The following is a 25,266-nucleotide window of genomic DNA, read 5'->3' as shown; positions in this document are numbered from 1 at the left end:
TAAGAGTGTTACATGAATAACTGAACATGTTTGGTTTGAATATTCTCACTGATTTCAGCCTTGTATGAGAGGATTGAGTGTTGTTTCCCAGAAGGGGAAACAAAATTTAACATGTTTAACACGTCAGTGTAGAATATAATACACATGTAACATATGTTCATGCACAGATACACAACCACAAATGTTTTTTTTGTTTTGTTTTGTTTTTTTTAACCTACATATATCACCTGTGTTCATACATCTCTGCAAACCAGTTCAAGCACAGATCCTATGAGTATAACACAGGAAACATGCATGTAACACAGGAGATTAAAATGAACCATCAAAACTGGATAAATGTCACCCGGCACCTCTGAAGTGTCTTAAAAGCAGTGCTCCATATGATCACTAGTTCTGCTTTTTCCATTAACACTCATGGGAGGGAGTTTAACAGTGCCAAGGCCAGCCACGTTTTTCCTCAGCATCTATGAAAGGACTATGAAACGGTTGTTTGACTTGTCTCAGTTTGATGGATCACCTTCATCAGACTGCAGGGTGAAAGTGAGAAAGTATTTTATAATGGGGCTTTTTAATTCCAATTTTTTATAACACTTGACTCACAGGGTAGAGGGCTGCCTTGTCAATCATGGAAAGTCTTATCTTTAAAGAAGGGCACCCTCGGGGGAGGATGTTTTATTACAGAGCTGAGACATGACCCTTGTATAAAATGCAGTTTTAAGGGAAGAGATGGCCTGGTATGCTTTAACGAAGCTGTTGATCGGTTTGTGTTGATTTATCCATCATAGCAGTGATCTTATGATATTCACCCAACTCCCTCTCTCACAATTTTTCAGAAACTGGGTAAAAGAAAAAAAAGCCCCCTGAAACTCAGAGTAATTGCCATTTTGTTTCCCTTTTAGCCTGACATTTTGTTATTGTTAGAAAATGTCTGCTTGGGAGAGGAGGTGATTTTCTTTTGTTTAGCTCTAACCAATCACTAGCATGTACAGGGCAGTAGCGTTTGCTAACAGTTAACATTTTTCACAACCTGTGCAACTACACAATTTTTCTGTTGCTATTTGCAAAAACTGGGTGAAAATTGCATTGCAACTTCATTTGCTGGCTTTGTGGCAGTACAAAAATAAGGCTCTGTTTTTACAGGTTTCAGTCAAGCATTTGTGAGACTACAATAAGAGCTAGCTAAACATCTAGTTCAAGAACTTTATGATATGTCTGATCTGAGTCACACCCCACTTTCTACGATGGACTTCTCTTTGTATAGTTGATGGATATTTCGGGAAAAAAGCCATTGGTCCTTGATTCCAAGAGAGTGACTAAAGCCTTAATATTACTATGTTTCGATGTTCTGCAATAAAAGTCCATTGCGGCTAAGCCAGAAATGACCTTCTTTTAGAGAGAAAAAAATGCATATTAAATATTAGACAGCTGAGGGATGACTTTCCCTGAGTTTAGAAATGAATGTTCATTATTTGCTGATTTAGCATTGTACTCTTACAACATTGTCAGTCTCATGATGGACTGTCTTTTTTATTCCATGCATTCTTCTTCCTCGTCAAAAAAACCTGCTGCCTACATTACCCACATTGCAACTCGACCAACCACAGTTCTGTCCGAGATTCAGCCGTGTTATGCTAGTAGCAGCTAATGTAGCCTTGAGCCGCTACCCTTAAGCAGCGATAAAGAGCGGGCACTCCTCAACTCCACACCTCCGCATTTTTTTCGTAGTCTTCAGCTTCAACGGACATTGCCCTAACTGACATCAGTTAACACAGTAAAGCAGATTTTGCACACGGAAGAATACAATTTCACATATGCAAGAGTACTCCCCAAGACCTGTAATAGAACTTTTTTGTGCAATATCAATGGCGCTCCCCTTTAAACTCTACAAATACTTAAATATCAAAATAACAATCATGACATAACAGCGCAGTTAAACCTAGCTTAGGCCTGTTGATCTGCCTAACAAGTACAAAATCACAGGTTTTAGAACAACCCCCGGCACAACACCACATAACAATATCACTTGATACTATCATGCAAAGTGGAAAACATACTTCACATGCACATGAAAACAGTTCCTCCACAGACTGAAGTGCTTTCAACCTACAAATGAATTATCTGTAACTTTCCAATGAAGGCCCTTCATCTTTGGACTGCAGCCCTTGGTACCTGTTTCAGTTTCCTCACTGTGTAACTTGATAAAAAACTATGAACACAACACCAAGATGGGAGTTGGCAAGAGAGAAAAAGAGACAGAGAGAGAGAGGGAGAGAGCACTCTGCGTCCCTCAGAGATCTATAAATACACTGAAAGCATTAAACCCTAAAAGCATTACAATCACTCTGTCCCCTGGGTAGGGGATCTGCCTGCTGCTGTTTCACAAGACTACCAACCACTGACAAAGTAGATGTCTGAGGAGACGAGACCTTGGACTTAAGCCTCTCCATGAATTTAAGAGGCAAAAACTGAGATATATAACTGGTTATTGATTGGTTTGCTTGTTGTGGTTAGTGCTGTGACTGGAGAGGGTGACACCAGGAGGGGTGAGCTGAGTGCTGCTGTTAGTTTCCCTACATTCTTAAAAAGACATTAGTTGAGGGAACAGCGATGATGAGATTGTAAAGTCAGTAATTCAGGGCTGTGATTCGAATTCCATTTTCTTAAGCGGACACAATGTTCAAAATGGTACCACGGATTGACTGTGCAGCCTTAGGAAATGTTTCAGGAGTGAAATGGCAGTCTCACTTGGCATTTTAAGACTTATGAGATGAACCCTCAGTTTCCCCACACAGACATCTGGGTGGGTGGTCTCCAGCTCCCTGCATTGACTCGACTCGGAGGCCTCACTCAATTAAGATCCAACTGCTGCTGCCGACTTGACAGGCTCTTACATTTTGCCATGGCAGCCGCTGAGCTGCAGGCAACAGATTAGAGAGTGAATGGTGTCTCTCTGTGGAAAATGAATCCTCCCTGACGACCGTCCCTCTCTGCTGTCACTCCTCATTCCTCCCTCCCTGTCTCGTCCTCCTCTCCATCCTATATGCATCCTTGTCCTTCTGCTCTCTTTACTCACTTCATGCTATCATGCGTGCGTCATCAGCCTAATTAAAGATCAAAGAAGTATGCTGGACTTGTAAGAATATACTGCAAAGCATCAGAGTGCTGCCTACAGTTTTGCTACAAATTTTGCTACATTGTAAATATTGTGTGTTTTTATTGGTAATACATATAATGGTATATTGTTAGAGTTAAGTAAGAAGTGTAAAGGTGTAAAGGATTTTCCAAAAAGCAGATTTAAAGAGGTACTCCAGCAATTTAATATTTTTATTAGCAGTATATTTTGTAGCAATTTAGTAGTAACACGTAACTCAGGATGAAGAAAGAGTTTCCCCACTCAGAGGTAGGGGAGGTAGAGATATCCTATTTTTTAGGTCTTGTTTAAGGTCAAGCTCCAAAAATACTCCAAAAATACATTAATAGAACACCTGCAGCATCAGTTTTAATAAACAATGTTATTAGCCTTAGCAGGAAGGAAAGTGGGACATTGAAAGATAAAAATTTAAGATTTGGGGAAAGCCAGCAGTGCGCTTTGACAACTCTGCAACATCTGGACGTCCAAGCATGCCGTCGGGCTTTGCTCTTCTCAAGCCACAGAAGACACTATTCAACTGTTTTTACAGGTTGAGTAGTCCTGTCCATAACTAATAAAATTATCTTGAAGTGTAAATTGGTGGATGGCCTATCCCTTCTCAAACTCTACAACAGGTTGTCATTGATGAAGCAGTGTATCAGTGTCACATTTAAAATCAAATCAATAACTTCCCATCTTCTGGAAGAATACAATTTATAAAATCAGTATTTTGGTTTCAAAAACATTTTTCGATAACTGAAAAGATTATTGTTATTGTGAAAGTTTGAGCCTGTAAACAGTGAGTGATTTACTGAGACTGGAAAGCCCTCCAGTTTAGACATTTGGCTGCCTTTCCACTGAATGTTTTATTAAAGAATGGAAAGATATTGCATCTTTTTAATTCTTCTTTATCTCTTTTTTATTTAATATTATTTTCATATTGACAGTGGTCCAGCAATAAAATTAGTATGGTGAATAATGTGACCAAAGCTCATAATGAGCTTTCATTAGAACTCTATCCAAAATATGTTTCTCCCACTCTAAAAGTCTGCACACAATTGTCCAGATCTGCAGTGGAGGAGGAAATAAGCAGATTGATTCATGCAAAAAGGACCAGAGGAACAATAAATCATAACATACGCTAAGTATATGTTATGGATGTTGGATGCTTTCAGACTAAACACATTTCAGTGGCATACATGTTGCATGAGTGGGACAATTGGGAACGAAACCCCCTTCGAGTTACAGTTATGTATAGGGTCATTCAAGAAGATTATAGGCTTTGATAAAACGGTATTGGACATGCCTGTGAATTCATGCTCTGTTATGTATGTTCCCTGCAGCCCACTGCAGAGAAAAGTGCTTTTGAATATAGAGTTAAATGTACAGAAAAGCCTCTTAGATTTTCCAGCCGTACAGTAAAGCTTGCTTCATTAAATTGAGGATTTATTCACCTTGGTTTGAACTTTTTTTGGAACGTGGCTTCAAATACAAACACTAATGGTCTCTTTGATGTTTAAAAAGAAAAGAAAAAAACTTTCACACATGCATTGCCAACTGGTATACAGATGTTCTAAGGCCTTGTTTACACTGCCAGCCCATTTTTTGGTATATCCAGTCTGTATCTGGATTGATTTCAGAAAGACTGGACAGCAAGAAAACACATGAAAAATGATTTTTGCAAAATCGGATCCAAGCCAGATTTGGAGTGGGTTTGAAATGCGATTCCAATTCTACAGATGCGTCTCAACGCGACACAAAATGACCGCGTCAAATCCAAAGTGACGGAGTGAGCAGAATCCATGCTGCTACTAGCAAAGAGCTACCAGAGAGTATAGTTTTTTGGCGCTGTGGAGGACAACAACGGAGGAGTTTTGCACCTTCACTTGACAGCGCGATTGTTTGGAGGGCAAGATGATGGACCTCCGTTTTTCATGCTTCCGTGTTGGAAAGCCTTGTCACCAGTGTAGCTATGCCTACGTCACTATTGCAGCAACCCATGGAGATAGGTTGGTGATGTCTGGACAAACAAATCTCATCTGATCACTTGCAAATAACAGTGTGGAAATAACTGTCCTAAATATCTGATTTAAAAAAAAAAACAAAATACAAATCACATTTGTATGCAGTCTGAACAAAGTCTTGAAACACTTCAACCCAGCTTTAGCTGTAGAGCTTCAAATTCCCCTGAGGAGAGACAGAGAGCCTCTGGCAGAACAAAACAGAAAGAGGAGAGTGAAACTGGAAAAGACAGGTTATTTTCTGTTTCTTATGCACCTCAAGTCACCTTTTTCCCTGTCGGAGATAAGGCAGGTAAAAACAGATCTTGTGAGTGCCTGCCTTCCTGATAAATACAGTTTTACATACCTTAAAAGACACTCCAATCCAGGATATTCCTTCTACCTAAATATCCTTTACTGCTAACATTCTACACAATGTCTTATTCAGCTTGGTATCCCTTTCCTTCAATACAGTATTTATACTTTAAGACTTTAAGACTTTTGAAGCTTAAATCCTCTTCTTTCGCCACAATGTGCCAGAGACGATAAGGCCTGCGAAAGATACACAGTAAGGCAATAACGAATATTTTTATTTATGTCTCTTTCTTTCACCAATACAGCCCACAGAGCCAGCCTGGTTTCCTGCAGCAGGACAGAGAAGGGCCACGTGTCCAAGTAATTAATTTTTCAGATGAGAGGGACTCACGCATCACTATAAAACAGAGGCTAAGCTGAAGCCAGAAATAATGCTTTGCTGCTTTTTCTTAGTCAGATCGAGCTGTCCATGTCTACATAAAGGTAAATCCACAAATTAGGTGTGTAAACTGGAAGAAGCTGCAACGAGAACAAGCAAGGTCACCAATTTATGCAGAGGAGGATGTTGCTGCCGCAATATAAAGCAGTAGGAGGAGGTGACCGGTTTTTTTTTCATTTAGGACTTGGACACTTCATATGATGATTTAATGTGTTAGGCTGGCAAAAGCAGAGGACAGCATGTTGACAGATGGAGGGATAATTTCTGGCTTGTCTTTCCTCAGAGGAGTTAATTGGCTTCAAGAAAATGGAGACGGAGATAAGGAGTAAGGGTGTTAGAAAAGGAAAAGAATGGAATACAAGAGAGTTCAAGGGAGATGATGAAGGGGTGATGGCCAAAGATAAAGAGGATGGAGGGAAATTTGGGAGATTGAATAGCCATGGAGACAGAGAGTGTGGAAAAGAGCAGGAAGAAGTAGAAGAGAAAGTGTAGCTGATTGAGCAGAGAAAGCAAGAGGAAAGACAGAGAGGGTAGCCCTACTTGGCTGTCACAGCAGTTTACACTCATTAGCAAAGCTCTGCCTTTGAAGCCCTTTATCTCCAGCGGCACGTTTCATAGGACCGGGCAGAGAGAAAATACACACATACATACAGACATGCATATGCAAACATATCGCACTCACACTGATGCCTACTTGCATTTAAAAAGCACACAAAGAGGAGAAAAAAACACAAAAACCTACTTAGATGCATCCAGTCACAAATCACCCACACTAATCATTCTCAAATCTTCGTCTAATTATATAAGCAGTGGCTCCTTATGTAAGATGCCTCCCCTACCACTGACTATCCATAATGCATGAAGTCTTGTATTTGGTTCATGGTGACACATCCTACCTTCCTGCACAGCCTCGCTGTATCTGGGCAGACAAGAAGAAAGACAAAGAAAGAAGAATAAGAAGAAGAAGAAGAAGAAGAAGCGTCTTGTATCTGCGCAGAACGATGTTCAGCCATATACAGAAAAAATTTAAACCACAATTCATAGTTAAAGGGTTATATTGGTGTTTTGTGCGCATTCCTCATTGAAACCAGCTAACTCGGTTTAATGCTAAAAAAATTTTTTCTGATAACCTAAGTTCAGTTATGCACTAACCAATATGTTTTATATTAACAATGGATCAAACAGACTATCTGTAATTGGCTAAATTGAGTACATTAGGATTAATAATAGATTTTACATAGATATAACTTCCAGTGGTAGTTGTTGACATATTTTCTTAAAAATTGGTCTTCATCACACGTGTGGACTGCATGGAGTTAAAGTATGACTATTACTTTATCCTAACCACTTGATACTTCCGTAGTTCTTAGATAGAGATATCACAGCTGTCGGAGATTCACAACAACAGCAACTTGAAATTACAACTAGGAGGCTAACTTGAGTAGTAGTCTGACCAATATACCATAACTTGTTAATTATTGTTTTGGTTTTCCAGCCCATAAAATCTCGCATCGACCCCGTTTTCAGACATGGTAGAAAAGCTCTCAACCTTCCAGACTGGAACCAAACATTTTGCTGTGTGACTAAATGTGATAGATGCACACTATGTAACCATGAAGTGCTTACCATGTGCAACTAAGTAATGGTGGTATTCACATTACAGCATAAAACCAAGGGTCTTGCAATGTGCATTCTGCATTGGTCAGCACAGTATTTACCACTCTGAAACCCCGATGGCGATGTTCTAAACCATGCCACCTTAGCTACAATTCTAACATTATTGGCAGTAGACTCAACTGTGGAAAAAACCTGGCAGCATCGGCATGCTGATGTGCATACTGCAGTGGTCAATAGTGATTGGCTGCGCCTACAACCTTCAGCGCAGCTTGGGTCACTTTCCTATTTTTTGAGGAGGCATATTTAGTAGCCTCAATTTTCATTCCAATCAGCTAGAGTAGACATTTAAACAGCATTTTGACATGTGATTTTGTGTAACAACTTCAGTATATTTTGTCAGTTCAAACATCATGTTCAGTGTGATTTTAACCTCACTATGCATTCATGTAACAGAAGAACCTTGTGCCAATAAAAAAGTTTGCTTGCAGTAACAACATTTTTACTAGCACCACCAAAATTCTGAGGTTGGGGGTGCATGGCCCGAAGGTCAAAAAGTTAGTCTGGAGAGTTGGCACTGATAAAGCCACTGTATGCAGCAAAAAAGGAGGGACTAAGTTAGCAACTAACAGTAGCTAGTAAACTCAGAGGAGCAATTAACAAGCTAAAGAGATAGATATTTTCTTAGCAGTCGGTGGAGACCAAAACAAAACTAAAAGGAGAGTAAATATTCGTCTTACACTTGGTACGTGGTAATGTTAAAGTTGCTACATTTCTGCTGAATGTAAATGAGCCTTTGCAAACAATTTTGTGTTTACAGCTTTATGTGTCAGTGGGGAACATAGGAAATATTTCACTGTTATTAAAAGTTGCCAAAGTAAATGTTTTAGTGAGACATAAAGTTTAAGGGATAAATTGCCAGGCATTAGCAAACCTCATCAGGTTGCACTAACCTGTCTCTTTAACAAAAAGAGGACTTGTCTTAATTACACAGAAAAAACAGAGTAGAAAAACTGCAGAGAGTTAACATAAAGTTGTTCTGCCACAAAATGACTGAACCATTACATCACGGTAACAATGAGAAGGGAACTGTTGTGGTAATACTCCCTGCACACTCTGCAGAACACATGATGCTCCGTCAAATTACTAGAGACTGTCTTGTTATTATCTTTCTCTCTGAGACACAGCCTCAGGGTGTGTTTGTACTCAATGGGGAAAGCAATGAGCCTCACAGTGACTTTCCACAGCCCATTTCACAAAAATTGTATTTGGTGAAATTCAGAAATGAACAGTTTTTTAATAGGAACATTTGGGGAAAAAAAGTGTTGTTTTTTTTTTTTACTTGGTCTGTGATAACAAGCTAAAAAACGTTCATTCCTTTCAATAAAGTCTTATTTAAATGTAGTATCATGTGTGATGTACTGACATACTGTTTTAGTAACAAAATCATTTTTCCTGGAAGCTTTCAACTGCATGGTTTTCAGACTCTGATTTGAACACGAAAATTGAGGTAAAGTCCCAAAAGAACTGCACCAAAGCAAGGGTAGTGGGCTGGCTGAACAGCACCAATAAGCAATTGATTACCTCAAGTAGGAACAAGCTGGGAAAAGAATTGAAAAGAGTGAAGCACTGAGAGAGAAATAGCACAAAAAAAAGAAGACAATGAAAATTTGACATCCAAAACTTAAAACAAAATCTAATTTCATACAGCACTGTGATATGTCGATACAGACACACTAAGAGGGGGTGTACAGTATATTGTTTATCAATTATATTCAGACTAGTCCATATAATAATATTAACTCAAAGGTGCTTGCATTTCCATTTATTGAGAGGAATTTAAGCCATGCTATAAAGCTTTCTGTTTAATTACATTTACTGTAGATTACTTACCTTTTGACGATTATGACAACTCTTTATCACCTAATTTTATGTAACTCACCTCTGCTATATTTATATAAAAGTGATTTAATTGGCAGTATGGAGATATTACAGAAGCTCAAACACCATCAGCAAACTGTCAACTCTCATGTCTCAACGCATCCCTATGTTTTACTTTGAAGGTTTTTATGTGTTTTAGCCACACTAGCGGCGTGGCTCTACGGATGGCAATGTCATTCTGCTGGTTGTTCAGTCCACCACTTTGGGTTAGAGTGAAATATCTCAAAAACTACTGGATTTATTTCCATGAAGTTTGGTACAGTCAGATTATTTTCTGTAGCCTCAGCTGTACTCTGTGTCAAGCGCTAATTAGCAAATGTGAGCACGCTAACATGCTCAACTAAGATGGTAACCAAGTTAATTGTTAAACATGCTAAACACAAGGATTTTAGCGTTGTCGTGATGTTACCATTTTGCATGGCTGTCTTGTCGTTTTATAGCTTTATTATGCAAAAACTCAAATATATCCTGGTACTTCTGCATCCACACAGAAGATGTAACTGTTGAACTGCTCTCAGTTTAAAATCCTGAGACTAAACATAGTGAACAGCTGCAATATGTCTGAATTAATACTGCAAGCAGTCTGTTCCAATTTATGATTTCATTAGTCTATGAAATAATCCATAGAGGGACAAGATTGATGTAATTGTTACAAATTCATAGAATTTCATGATCAATGCTTGTCCCCTCTAACAAAGCATTTGTAATGAATGTATATAAAGTTTTAATTCTATGGTGTTTTTTGAATTTTAAATCCTGCTTCCCACATTCCTACATTTAAAACAGCGAGAGACAAAATAACACTGCTGATTCAAGATGGCACTGAATCGCTGACTACCGCTTCACCAACTAGGATTAAGTCCAAGTTAATTTACAGCATTTAGCAGTTTAAAAGCAAATGTTTGCACTGAGATACACAAATGTGCCTATTAAAAACACAAATACATACACTTGCAAATACACACAGAACACACACCTAAAGCTGGGCTCAGACTACAAAAGTTTTGGGCTGATTCAACCCCAATTCACCCCTCCCAATAATTGAAGGACAAATCTGGTCTGGGACTGATGTATAACCCACAAACGCCTCACATCTGGTAATGTGACAGGTTTAGAGATCTAGTCTTAAATTTCCCGGACTGCATGCAGACTCATCAGGGCCAACCAGATTTATATGAAACGTGTTTCAGGGCTCCAGACTGCGTCCAAAACAGTCGCATATACGACTATTTTTTGAGAGTTTGCAAGTTAAAATTTCATGTGGTCGCATTCATGTGAGCACATGATGATCATTAGGCTGTTTTGGTGCCCCTCCAGCACGGGAACTGCCCTAGCTATTGTGGCCGAAAGTCGTACTTTTTCTCTTTCACTGGCTCACTCGGTCTCTCCCTTCCTGCACGTTCATCTCGCACTGATGATGAAACACATGAAACAATCCATTTAGCTGTTACCGCGTCCCAACGATTTTCTCATCCAGACTCGTTCAGCCTTCTGCTTTTGTTTTTTCTCACCGTAAAATATTGCTAACATTGCAGCAAGTTGTTGCACCACGGTCTCCGTTTTGTTTACATCGGCTTCTCCACGAGATCACATAGGATGCGATCACGTGAGGTGAAGATGCTACCTGATTGCTTCCTCTAGCACAATAATCTTAATAATATCCAGTATTTTAGAATTTTGTAGTGTGTGCATGTTTGTGATTAGGGAGAAGATAATCAGTGAAGTTTCTCCTCTCCTAAGAGCATTTCCATTAAAGAGGTCAAAGATGGACAGACTGGAATGGCCATGGTAACTAAAAGGCCGTCTCTGCCCACCACTGGGATGATAATAGAAAGACACCGCACATTATTTGCACACACAGCCAATACAGATCTGAACTTAACAACTACAGGACTATCACCGTCACCGTTCAGATTTTAGCAGACAGCAGCCACGAGAGAGTTGCTTATGAAAATGGAACAATACAGAAGAAGCAATTCAACAGATCAAGACTAACATGGAGACCTCCCGTGTCTCGTTATGTAGCCCCCACCCACACACCCACACACACACACACACACACACTCCCACCCACCCAACATGACAGACTGAGAGGGGGGAGGCACACAGACAAAGAGCATGGTCAATTATTCACCACATCTTGCTGCAATCCATTACACTGCATTTATTATACATCACATGGCCAGAGACATGCCATGCAAGTTGAGCAGCTACTCTCCCCTGCTGGAGTCAGAGAGGCTTCCTGCAATACATCACATGAAACTAACACACTGGCACTGACATGAGCAAGGTAGTGAGCCCACAGCAAGCCCACACACTGACAGAGGAACACACACACACACACACACACACACACACACACACACACACACACACACACACACACACACACACACACACACACACACACACACACACACTCACACATGCATGCAAACAGCACACAGAAGCTCTAACAGACACAAATACAGAACTTTCTCCTTGCTCTCTCTCTCCATTACCCTGGAAAGTGACAACATGATGTATAGCTGATGCCAGTTCCATCACAGCGGTTGCAGAAGTAAAAACATTATACCATGGAGAAGAAACATACACAGACATATCACCGTTGCCAACTTTCATTATTATAGACAAGGACCCTGCAGCACAGTCACTGAAGTCTACAGACAGTGGACTGCTGTCGAGGGTTTTGCCCTCCCAGATATTTTACCATGCAATGATGAGAATAGTTCTTAGGGGCATGGCTCTATGGATGGAAATGTTATTCTATTGGTCCAGAGTGAAATATCTCACAAATATTGGATTGCCATGAAATTGGGTACAGATATTCAAGGTGCCCAGAGGATGAATCCTGATCACTTTGGTGATCCTCTGACTTTTACCTCTAGTGCCACCAGCAGGTCAAAGTTTTTACATATCAAGTGAAGCTTCTGATCTGACGACAAAGGTCCTCTCACCTTAAGGAAGTACTTATTTTAACCCAATCCACAATATTTTCCTAAACCTAACCCAGTTGTTTTTGTGTCTAAACCTAACCAAACAGGGACTGTTCCATAAGCTCAATCACATGTTTATAATTGTAGCCATGACAACTAAGGTTTGATACGCCACCACCGGTACTCTCCACGTTTATTTTTATAACCACGATCTGGTAGGCCTGCTCCCTTGGGGGCACTTTTTCAGGAGACGCTCCTATGGGTTGTATCAGAGGGTAGGGACAAACGACAGACTGTATATACGGTCGTTTAAGTGGGAGGACTTGTAGGGCTGAGTGGACAGCTTTACTCCTTTAGCTTTGGTCAGTTAGCTGGTGCTCTCAATCAGAGAGCCTTAGAGCGAGTGAGCAGGTCACGAACACTTTGATAAGGAACATGGTTGAGGGGGGAAATGGTGAACAACAACACTAATGCCCAACAGTAAAGTCTCTTGTCAAATGCCTCTTTCAAGCCCTCAATGTTGGATATTATTATAATGTCTTTGTTTCAGGGCACCTTTTTGCCATATGTTTGAGGGAATTTTTAAGGACTTACTTAAGTGACTGAAGGGTGTATGGATGAACAAATAGTTGAATGTAACAGTGAAATACATTCACTTCATTTACAATACACCAGAATGACAAAATTGACAGATAAAATAGAATGAGAGAAATTTCAAATGATTACTAATTGACAATGACTGTGGTGAAGACAACCATACTGTAGAGTAGACTCACTTCCATACTGGTGAGATTACAGCGGTGAGTCCCAGCAAACCAGCCACTGTTGGAGCACTGGTCTATGTCCACACCCTGTAGGTTCACATCCACCCGAACAACACCCCTGCCAGAGGGAAAGAAAGGAGGAAAGAAGAGGAAGGTACAATGGAAGGAGGATGAGGAAGGAGTAATGAGTAGATGGACCGGAAATGGACCGGAGAGGTAAAATAATGGAAATGTTAAGGAGGTCGAGGGCAGAATCAATAGATTGTGATAAATGATAACATGAGGAGAAAAATAAAGAAATATATTTCATGGGAATATAGGAGAAGCGAAATAGAAGAGGAAGGAAGGTGAGAGACGTGATAGAAAATGAGGGATAGTAATGTTGTAATGTAGAATTGACACAAGTGAGAGAGGGAAAGAGAGGGGCAAAGGTGACAAAATTGTAAAGAGTTAAGCAAATTGTTGTGGGGGAGAGGAGGAAGGAGGAGGAGGAAGTAAAGTCAAGAAGAACAAGCAGGGAAAAGGAGGGTGGTAATAGAGAGGAAAGAATGAAAAAGATCAAAAGTGGGAAGAAATTAAGAGTGATGGAAGTGAGTAATGAAGAAAGGGAGGGAGATAAAGTCATAGAAAAAAAGAAACAGAATCAAGGTTGAAATGACCATAAATACTTGCAAATCAAGGTTATGCTATTTCTTGTAAAAACATTAGAGAGCCACGGTGAGATGCGCTGAGTAGGACTGTATTGCTTTGATCAAAAAAGGACACAGCACAATGATAATTTTTAATAAAACAAAAATGTTGCTGCCTCTGTCTCCTAGTTATTCACCCATTCACACACATTCATACAGCACTTTCTTATACATACACACACACACACACACACACACACACCGATGAGACCGGCTCTACCTCCTGAGCCACAGCCGCCCTGCAATATTTACAGCAATATTCTGTGTTTTTTGTTATTGTCAAGAAATCCTTGACAAGACCAAAACTAACAATGTGTCAGTCCGTCTCTCAATACTTTCTGACGTCTGCAGCCTTTCAGTCCCGAGCCTAGTAGTTCATCCTGAAGCCATAAATCTTTTAAATTGGGTCATAAATTGTATCATCATTTTTTTAAAAGGTTAAAAAAAAACTTTATTGATCCACGCAGGGAAATTGCTTTTTTACCATTGCACAACACGCAGTTAGGAAAGAGGAAGAAAATAAGTGAAAAAGTAAAAACTATTATAAAAGAGTTATAATAATAAATACACAGTAAGGGAATAGAAAAATGTACAAATTCAAATGTGCAAAAAGTAATCTGTCCAGAGATCATGAACAAACCTCTGGGCTGTCGAGTCTGGAGTCTTACGGTAACAGAGTGGATGACACACGCGGTTGCCGGACTAACTGAGGGGTGGATGTAAACAACATCCAAGATGGTGTGTGAGGACTCCCTGGGAATGTGGTATGGATGTAGCCCCATGGCTAACAGTTCAATGTCTGGGCTGCAGAAATGTTCCATCCTGTCCGTCTGAACCATCTGAAAGCTGATGGTAGCGATGGGATCCGGAGTATCTTCCTGTAGCCATGGCTCTGTGAAACACATAACACTACGCTCACGGAGAGTCCCTCCGATTCCTAACTAGGGCCACTAGCTTGTCCATTTATTGTCCAGTGATCTCACATTACCCATGATGATAGAAGGGAGCTACGGCTTATATCTCCTCTTCTCCATCAGTCTCTATGGTCTGGACCCAGCGGTTTTTCCTCGTTGCTTCATTCCTCCTCTGCATCCACTGTGTGTCCTCCTCCTGATTTCTACGGGGGGTGTCCATTTTTTTGGTCGCCATGCTGGCAGGCTTCAGCGTGATTAGCTGGTCCCTGGTGTAAAAAATGAGACTTTGGAGTTGCTGCGCGACGGTAGCATAGCTGAATGAAAACGCGTAACACTACACTCACTAATAAGTAATTCCACCATGAAAAAAAAAAACAGACCAGAACTCTCTCTACTAGCATGTTTGAGAGAGGGCGCAGTTTAAATTGGATACTTGTAAAAAATTGAACATGGTTGACGAAAGAAGAAAGCTAAAAAGTTGGAAAAATAAGAAAATGAGCAGGAGCAACTGCAAGTGGCTGCATGCGAGCTCAGCGCACATGCACAAATAAATAAATAAATAATATGTCATTTCCTAAAACAGCTGGAAACTCATTTTTTGCAAGGATAAAGTCAATTGTAACTTAATTGGGGACAATTTTAAGCCATGGATTAATTAAAATTCAGTTTCCTACGTCCCATATTTATGTTTTATTGCTAAGCAACATCTAGAGGTCGTGTGGGACAGCATCAGTCGTTTCAGCAAATGCCCCAAAACACGTTTACCTTCAAGTGACAAAGCCTCTAGTGGCCATAGTAATTGTGACATGGGCACATAGGGCTGAGGTCAAGGTGGACAGACGGTCGACAAAACCCTGGACTCTAACACGGGAGACTGCTGTTTGTTTCCCATTTCAGGGCGAGCTGTCAACGTTGTTTCTTTTAACCATGACCACAATCGTTTTACAACCATAACCACGTGTTCATTATCGTAACCACTTACCTTAAGTACCCAGACCATGATCGTCCCCTAAACCTGACCAAGTTGTTTTTGTACCTAAACCAAACCAAATCTTTACAATAGCATCATCACAACAAATGAATGGTAAGCTATTTAGTTCTCAACAGTGATTTCTAACAGTTTATCTGCGGCTTATCTCCAACCTCTTTATGACTCTGTCTTTCACACAACCACGTAAAGCATGTTTAGTCTTCTTTGATTTACCCTCTCCTTTCCATTTCCCCCACCACTGTACAAGCTGTACATTCACATGCTTTCACCCTCCCTGTCTCCCTGCTTTTTTGGATGATCCTGAATCCCGTTACCTCCATCTGCCACGTGAGAGGCTGTGGCCAAACATCTCTCCTCGAGTACACAACCAGACAGAAAGAGAGGGAGAAAAATGTGTTGATACCTGTGAGTGACAGAATGTGTGTGTGTCTGTGTTTACAGGTCAACTTTTGGTAGCAACTAAAAGCAGTATAAATAGCAGAGAGATGTGATAGATGTCGGATCTGACAACCATGTGGGGACCCATGCAAGATAACACAAGGCACAAATGATTGTGAGTCTCACAAAGCAAAACCACAGCCTGGATAGAGACTAAGTTGTTAGTTTTAATCTGATGTTGTTGATAATCTTTAAGAGAATGTTAAAATGTAGTAGTATTCATCATGAATTGTCAAAAATAATGAAAAAGTTAATGAGTTCCTCCACTGTGGTCTTTTTTAGCGATACTTGGTGTCAACTTCCCTAAGTTTACAACCGTGGTAGAGATAAATGCAGGCCTATAACTGAAGTCAATGGTACTGAAAGAGCTAGGTCTTCTTTCTTTCTTTGCTCCATAGCACAAGGAGGATATTCAAAATTATTTTGACTCAATATCTTATAGGACGTAGCATTTCATAATTTTAATTTAGCAAGTCAAGATTTAGACTTACTAGTTCATAAATGTAGATTACTATCTCATAATTTTGATTTAGGAAATCAAAACTTAGACTTATCTAATATATTTGACTTGTAACTCATAATTATGAGTATTTTTATTCGTACTACACATAACTTTACTTCCATTTTTTTTTTCTTTTTCTGATAGAGATGGGCTTCCATAGATTTACTCTCCAGGTGCTTTTGTTTCCTCTCTATGGCCCTATACAGAGTAAGCGAACATGTTTTCTTTTCATCCACTTTTTCTACCAATTGACACAGTACAAAGCTCTATAGCAGTAGCTTCACCCGTCCTTCACACTGTTCTATAGCTGTTTTGTGCTTTTCCCATATAATCCAATCCAGATATGAGGCTGGTGGAGTCTTCAGAGTTATGGTGTCATTTGTTTTTTATAACTATTATAATGTCTCAACATAACTGTGATTCTTATTTACAGATTTCCAAATGGAACCTGTTGCTTCTTTAAAGCTAGCTTCAAAGCTACTGTATCCTGACAGACACAAAAAAAAAATCAAATCATCCTTAACAGCAAACCCAGAATGTAAGCTGTGTCCTGCTGTGCCTAAAGGCAGTCTCCCTGTCCCTTCTTATGTCATGATTCTGCTTCAAAGCTGCAATTATCATTTGCATTTGAAGGCCATTAGTTTTTGTAAAAGAGAGGCCATTAGTTTAAAAAACATAATGGCTTCTCTTCATTCTAATGGCCTCTAAAGGTAGGAAAGAGGTTGCTTTGAGGTTGAAGGAGGACGACATGGTGGAACTGATTCCGTCATCTGAACTAGCTTATGCTTTTCTATCCAGAACCAAACAACTTTCTATTTTTTTGAAATGTCATCACAGGCGCGAGATGAGTAGAAGAACCCGCAGAAAAGTTGCAGGCCACAACTCATATTACAGAAACTAGAGTGAGGACGAAAACAGCATGCATCTGGTTGTGTAGTTGCAGCCAACCTTTATTAGAGAATGCATCTTTCTACAAGACATGCTGGTCTTAAATAACCACTATGTTCCCTCCTTACTTGAGTTCTCCCTTGGCTCCCTCTGCTGACTTCACAACCAAGTGCCAAACATTACTTTAAGCATTAAAGTAAATATTTTATCTTGGAAATTGTAATTTGACAAAAGAATGCCAACTCAAGGTCCACTTACTAGATTTTTTTCAGTTCTTTCAACTTTATCCCATTGTCTTCATCAGCAGATGGGGTTTGCTCAGTTGTACTGGACTTGGATCTGTTTACATTCAAGTTCAGTAGTTGTTATGAGTTTCATCCGTTGCACTTTTAGGACTTGTTTTTTACAGGTTGTTATGTGGAAGCTCAAAAAAAGTTAGTAAGTGGACCTTGAGTTTGTAATTTGTTAAACTGCTATTTCCAAGGTCAATAATGAATTTTCATGCTCAACTTAAAACCAAGACTAGAATTCCTAAAAGTGCTATGAATAAAATCATAACATCTACTAAACTCGCAGGGATCCATCTCACCAACAACTGAGCAAACTCCAACCACTGATGAAAACCATGTGATACGACTGAAAGTGCTGGAAAAAAACTAGTAAGTGTCAAACTACAGTACATTTCATTTACAAATTTACATTTCTATCTACAAGACGTCCCTTGTGTAGAAACCAAATCAGACAACCTCTGTTCTCTCACCCTTCAGTTTTTTAGTTAATGATTCAGTCAACAACAAAAAAATGTTTTACATCGCAGCATAGCGGAATTTCTTCTCTGTATTCTTGTCCTCTCTCCATTCATATGGAATTCGAACAGGATTTAACGCACAAATGAAAGTATCCTTCTCACTGTCACGAATGAGTCACTTCTAAAATGTCACCACTCTTTTGAACACTTGCTCAAAACCCTCTTGCCTGAGCCTGACTAATAAATTGATTAATTATGAATTCATTCACTGAATTCATTTAATGACACTTAACATTATCAGACACCTTAGGCAACTGACACAAGCAGAGCTGTCATTTCTTTCAACTGGGTAAACAACATGGCATGTTGATTGTTTTAGACAGGCAATATCCCAGACAGGCAATGAGTCATTTATGGAGATGAACAGAACATCACAGACATATTGTCTGGGTTGTTACAGCAAACCGAAACTGCATAAGAGAGACAATTAACTTTTGAGCTGTTGTAATAAATGTCTGTTGGATTCCAGCGTAAGATAAAGTTGAAGATCAAGAGGATTCTGATTACACTGATTCTGTGTAACTCCGCAGTCGTCTTCGTCATATGAATACACAGTAGATGCTGTGACTGTCCCTGGAGCTGGTAGTGATGCAGCACTTTGCTCAGGGACACTCAACAGCATGGATGCCTGCCAACTTGAGGCCCCGATCGCTTGCATGACTGCTTCCTATAAACCACTGAGCAAGATTTGTGCCAGTTCTTCCAAGTAAAATGGCACCCATATTCATTTTGCCCTGTTTGTGCACTAGTTGCACTTAAGGTAGGTTGTACTAAACATCTTGCTTGAGGTGTAAGTAGAATGTTTGAGGTAGAATCTTGGCTCAAAAAATTGACAAAGTGATTGGTGTCAAGGAAAAACTTCTCTTTTCTATGGTTTCAGAAGTTCTCCGATTGTATTGAACTGCACATCTTTTGTGATACATCTCTGCTTAGACTGATGTAAAAGTGAAGTGCACCTGAAATTCAGGGCGGCTTCATGTTGCAGTTCTTGATCTTTCATTGTTTATTCATGACTTAATTGATCTCTTCGTGGCACTTGGACTGGAGCCTTGAAATGTGACATCCTGGGGTGTTTTTATGCACCTAACTGCTGTACACACACACACACACACACACACAAACAAGCCAGCTTGTATCAGTCCCTTCACCGACAAACGCTGTGTATGGCCTGCAGTGTTCGTTAGATTGTAGGATACAGCGGTAGAGACGCACAGCTGTAGTTTGACAGGCGAGCATATTAAACGAGAGAGGTCTACCTGTGTCTGTGAAGCGAATTTTACAACATCTGTTTCTTGCATGAAAGGCGTCAGTTCAGCAGGATCCATATTTAAATTAAGTCTCATAGTGCATTATTATCAATCAGTGTGGGGTACTTTTAATAGCTGTTGCTGACTTTTTAATGACTGTGTAGTGAATTTAAAAGATAGAAGAAATTGATTGATGGACTTAATCTCCCTTTTGGAAAGTTTTCAAGTATACATTCAGAGCCTAAAAAGGGTGGAATACCTTAATGCCTTTAATATGAACGCATTATTTCTGCGTTTTGAAACCGAAAAAGTGAGAATGTATCGGACACAAACAGCATCTTTCGCCTCTTCCTCTCCCGCTCTTTCTGTCAAACACACGATTCCTCTCACCTGAACTCCGGTGCAGAGTTGCTCTTCAGTCCATAGAAGCCAGCGGACAAGGTGAGCAGCCAATAGGGCACAAACGCCCCGTGTTCACACTCCAGGTACGGTGCCGACCACTTGATCTGGTTTTTGTCCAGAAGGTAGCTTCCACTCTTGGCGCCCGATGCCTCCGGGACTCTTCTGTGCAAGTGTGGTCTCCTCCCTTCCCTAAACTCATTAAACCAGTCGGACTCCGGGCTCCTGCTCTTCAGGTGACGGTGCGCAGAGCTGGACAGGTCCTGCAGCACCACCTCCTTCTCGGTTCTCGTCGCCTGGAGGAAAACGTGGGGCCCTGGCGTCGGCGCGTCCGCGTGGAAGGTCACCACCGCTCTGTGTATTTTGGGGTCCCCTTCGAGGATGCTCTGCACCAGCGCGTGGTACCAGTGGATGTCCCTGCGCAGGGTTTGCTCCCGGGACCTGTTGGCCTGCAGGATCATGTTCAGGAAGTTTGTGGCGTGCGCTACAGTGTCCAGGATGCTGTGCAGGGAATAGTGGGAGGCGACGTGCAGGCCGCCTCGCAGGCTGCTCAGCTCGTACCTCCGCGAACAGTTGACCTGCCTCAGCGCCGAGGAGTCCCCGGTGTGTAGGAAAGCGGTCACCACCCTCGGTAGGTCCTCTTCAATTTTGTGCGCTACCACCGTGCGCTCGGTGGATGGTAACGAGTAGTAGGTCGGGTGGTGGGGCGGCTCCCTGTTGATGTTTTGGGTGCTGAAGACTGGTGGGCTCTTGTCGTCTCTGTCACCGTCAGACCACTCCACATAACCGTAGTTTGATCCCAAAACCAGCCCAGTTTGCAGAAGCAGCGGGACGACCAGGAGAGCCATGGTTCCCTTTTCACAGGCACAGAGAAGACACCGTGGGCACTGGGCAAAGTGTGGCGAGCATAACCCAAGCCACTCTCTTTCTTCCGCCGTTTCACGGGATGAGGCACTTTAAGAAGCACACACCAGAGAATGCCCTTAATTTCACACCCATGATCCAGCTGGAAACGATAAAGGATTTCCACTTCTCATCCAGCGCGCCGTTTGTCCGCGCCCGAAAGAACAGACTTTCTCTCCCTTCTTCTCCGTTTTTACAAAACACCCATCCGATCCAAACAGCTGCCCAGACACTCTCCAGTCTCCTAACTCATGAGAGAAAAACACGGACTCCACATCAGCCCGCAATCCATTCACACGCAGCGACGTTACGACCGGGTGTTCGGGGTCTCTTCTGGCTCCTCCTCGGAGAAATCCATGTGAGAGGAGTAGGATGACGAGGAACGCAGCAAATTGTTCGTGAAGTTCCGTCCCTCCCAATAAAAGCCTAATAGGCCACTTGAAGTGTAGCCCACCAGTGTGTGTGGTGGTTTCTCACTGCCAGTCTGCCGGAGATGGGCGGAGCGTTGGGGTGGGGGGGCTGGAGCTGTCCGGTGCTGACAGTAGCGCCCGTAGGAAGAAATGCGAGGGAGGTGATGAGGAGGTGTCAGTGATGAGGATGGAGGAACAGCCAGGCAATTAGACGGGAAGCTTACAATAGAATAGAGCTGAACAAAAAGAGAAAAACCTATGCAACATATGTATATGTCGTATTACATAAGATACTGGGTCATTATATGGCCAAAAGCGTGAGGACACAGGGAAATTGCTCTTATAGGTGACTACTGAACATGAAGTGCCAAAAAAAAAATAGGTGCACGAAAAGGCTACTCCAGCAATTTTAAGACGAATTGTGTAGTTTGAAGCAGCAGACGCTGAGACATTCGAACTTTTTGTCTCAACTATGGGTGAGACACCAAAAACACTGAATCCTACATGTCCCAAAATGCAATTAATTTCCTCGTTCGAGTCCTCCTGCCTGCCTCATGTCTTTCAAATTCCATGCCTCCAGTTTGTGACATGGTTTTTTCTGATAGAAAAAAAACAAAACAAAAAGCGAACTGTAGCCTCAACACCCGAGAAAAGATGAGTGGGTTTAATTTGTAAAACACTTTTCTACCTTATCAGACAAAGCGCTTGACATTTTGCCTCTAATTCGCCGATTCACACACCTATGTCGGTGAAGCGACCATGTTCAGTCTCTTGCTCAAGGACACTTTGATTTGTGGACAGGAGGAGTCGGGGATCAAATCAAATCTGAAGGGATTTGCTCCCGTTCAGCCAGAAGAGCATTAGTGAGGTCGGGTACTGATGCTGGGCAATAACAACCTGATGTGCAGGCCAGTCAATCTCCTTCACACCAAAGTGGGAAAACCATTTCGTCATGAACCTGGCTTTGTGCGGGGGAAAGGGCCTTCACTCAACTGATGCTACAAAGTTGAAAGCACACCAGTGTCTAAAATATCATTGTGGGCTGTAGCATTAAGTGTTTCTTTAATGGAACTGAGGGTCCCAATCACAAAACAGTCCCTGACCAAAAGTACAGATAACAATGTGGACAGGGGTGTCCACATACTTTTGGAAGAAAAGTGAGGGTGGTAGTGATGAAGGGCACTCAGTTATGAGGATGGAGGAGCATTCTGGCAATTAGACTGAATCCAAGGGTACGGAATACAATATACAACACAAGGCCAAAACTTTGTGGACACCTCCTCTGGGGAGACGGTCCATGAGATTTTGGAACCTTGCTGCAGGGATTTGCTCACATTCAGCTACAAGAGCATTAGTGAGGTCGGTCACTGAAGCTGGGTGATAAGGCCTGGTTCGCAGTCTGGGTATTAATTCATCCCAAAGGTGTTGGATGGAGTAAGTGCCCTGTGGAGAAAAGCCAAGTTCTTTGACACCAAACTGGGAAAATAATTTCTTTAGTTCAGTATTGTCTACTCTAAAATTGTATGCTGTGTCATAAAGATTTTCCTTAATTTGAACTAAGTCTAGAAATGAAAAACAACCCCAGAACAAAAGTCCACAAAGAGAGAGAGAGAGTGGAGTCCACATACTTTTGGCTGCACGGTGAATAAAGTATGTTAAATACATAGACACAGTTATAAAGACATAATGCACATATAAATGTGAACAATGGAAGTGAGAGAGGTGACAGTAATTTTTGTGTCACACGCCTCTCTTACTTATAGTGAGTAAATGCTCTCTTTCTGTGTTTGGATACGTCAGGAGTCCATCTGTTGTTGATCATAAAAAAAACTTGAAAGCATTGTTTGTCTTTGTCTTTGTGTGTGTGTGTGCGGGTGTGCGTGCAAGCCCATCTCGGTCTACTCTGACATTCTCCAACCCCGACTAGGAGTCAGCCCCAGACTGTAAATGGGCGTTGCAAAGTGCAGCTTGCCCGGGGTGACTCGCAGGCCGTTGCCATGGCAGTAGAAGGTGTCGACCACGGAGATCTCCCTCAATCCGCCCGCTGCAGCCAGTAATGAGGAAGGTAGCCTGGCCCTGCAGTGTCTACAACTGAACCTGCAGTATACACCTCACACACACATTGACTGTGCACTCACACACTCACCAGTCAGCCTCGTAGTTTGACATGTAATGATGCAAAAGACAGAAATTCACAGGCAGACGGTTAACAATTGATGGAACACCTACAACTGACAAGAAAGTACTTGTAAATCACAAAAAACACGCTCAACACTTTCATTCATTTGGTTCATTGATGTATATAACTGAACAATCTCCAGGCCACATCAGAAAAGGTGTGAATGTGGTGGAGATCGTGAATCAGGCAGAGGAACGGAGGAGGCACCAAGTTGAGAGGGAGCATCAGAGGGAAACAGAGGAGAGACTGCACGAAATGACTGCTCCTGCCCCCCTCTATTTCATCTTCTTTTACAAGCTGCACTGCCACCCCTGGCCTGATGAATATTTGATAGTTATTTGCTGCTTCATCTGCATGCTTTACAACTTGGGTCTGTACAACCGCAACAGTCGTAGACGCTGCTGTACCAGCGCTCTCTGTTCTCCCAGAGGTTCCTTTAGATTACCTCAGAAGAGAGCGAGGGAAGGGGAAAAAAGTCTTCTGAGCAAAAAGGATATTTCCTCTGATGCGTTTTGTCCCACATGCAGGAGTGCGGTTTGCTACTGTGCCCCTGCAGGGAGTTGCATTTGAACTGAAAGAAGTAAAGTTGAAAGGTGCTGTCGGTGCGAAGTTGACCGGGGCTAAATAGATGTTTTGCCTAAGGAAAGATTACAATGTTGTGCCTTTAAGTGTGTTTTCAATGAAAATCCACAGTCAAACACTAACTCAAGAGGAACCGGAAAGGCACTAATGACCATCACAGTATGTAAGATTAAAATATTTATAGTTATGAATTATGGTGCTCCTTCACAGATGCAGTTTACTGTCATAACAGCATCTTCTGATATTGAGTTGCAACCACATCTCTCCATCTAATGTACTAATTGGCCTGTAGAAGGTGTCAACAACGTCAGACCTCTGTCAGTGGGAAATACTTTTAGACCTTGGTTGCTCTATAGAGACTAGAAGTAAAGTAAGCCTGCTGAAACACATGGTTACCAACCTGATTGATGTGGGGATGGAAATGGCAACTCATGTCTCTTCCTTTGATAGCTCACCTTAGACTAGCCAGAAAGGTATCACAAAGGTATCAGAAAATGATCACGAGGAAGAGCGAATAGGAAAATGGTGAAAATAAGAAGGACGTGATTTATTTTTTTAAGCTTCATTTTATTGCAAAGTAGCTCAAGTTCTGTTGCTCATCAGAGCTAATTCTGAGGCAAAACCACCAGTTTTGTGGTGGTGTAAACTAGAAACAGGCCATCAAGTAGGGAAATAGTACAAGTTTCAAAATAATGATATGTTAACTTTAGTGTGCAAACCTTCTTTTCCCCAGTAAAAACAGACATTCTGTTAAATGCCAATGTTCTGGCGGCCAGATCAACTGCAGTTGCCAGATGAAGATGAAAAAGGCTGTTGAAAACTGTAACTACATTCATTTCCCAAGGTACAGTGTGCCAAAGGAAGGACAGAGTATCAACTGATGCTGGTCTAAGTGTGTAGTGCAACAGATTCTTACCAAATGTTGGCCAAAAAAAAATTGTGGCTTGTTTGCATGTTTCCCCAATGTCTGTGGTTTTTGTTTTCTGACCAAAGACATGCAGCTTAAAAGAATCTTTCTCCTATTTCTCAAAGATAAATGGTCAGTGTTGCTGTTACCTCTAAGTCATATAGCATCCCTCAGTACCTCGCCTTCCCCCTGGACTAACTGTGTATATGATCGCCCTTGGTCATATTAGTTCATTTCCATATTAGTTTAATACTGTTTCTGGCTACTGTT

General features: G+C 41.3%; 1 protein-coding gene across 1 annotated transcript in view; it reads right to left on the bottom strand.

Annotated features, from left to right (window-relative positions):
• The window catches only part of LOC120798486 (probable G-protein coupled receptor 158), a 59,448-nt gene extending 38,585 nt beyond the window's left edge, over positions 1-20,863 (bottom strand). The window contains exons 1-2 of the mRNA XM_040142745.1: positions 20,007-20,863; positions 13,152-13,257 (exon numbers count right to left, since the gene is read on the bottom strand). Coding sequence (XP_039998679.1) covers positions 13,152-13,257; positions 20,007-20,863 — 963 coding nt within the window. The remainder of the gene's footprint in view (positions 1-13,151; positions 13,258-20,006) is intronic.
• Between the last annotated feature and the right edge of the window lie 4,403 nt (positions 20,864-25,266).

Source organism: Xiphias gladius, chromosome 14 (assembly GCF_016859285.1).
Source record: "Xiphias gladius isolate SHS-SW01 ecotype Sanya breed wild chromosome 14, ASM1685928v1, whole genome shotgun sequence".
In the NCBI taxonomy this organism is placed as follows: domain Eukaryota; kingdom Metazoa; phylum Chordata; class Actinopteri; order Istiophoriformes; family Xiphiidae; genus Xiphias; species Xiphias gladius.
The sequence above is the reverse complement of the archived record's forward strand: the minus strand, read 5'-3'. Positions and strand labels throughout refer to the sequence as shown.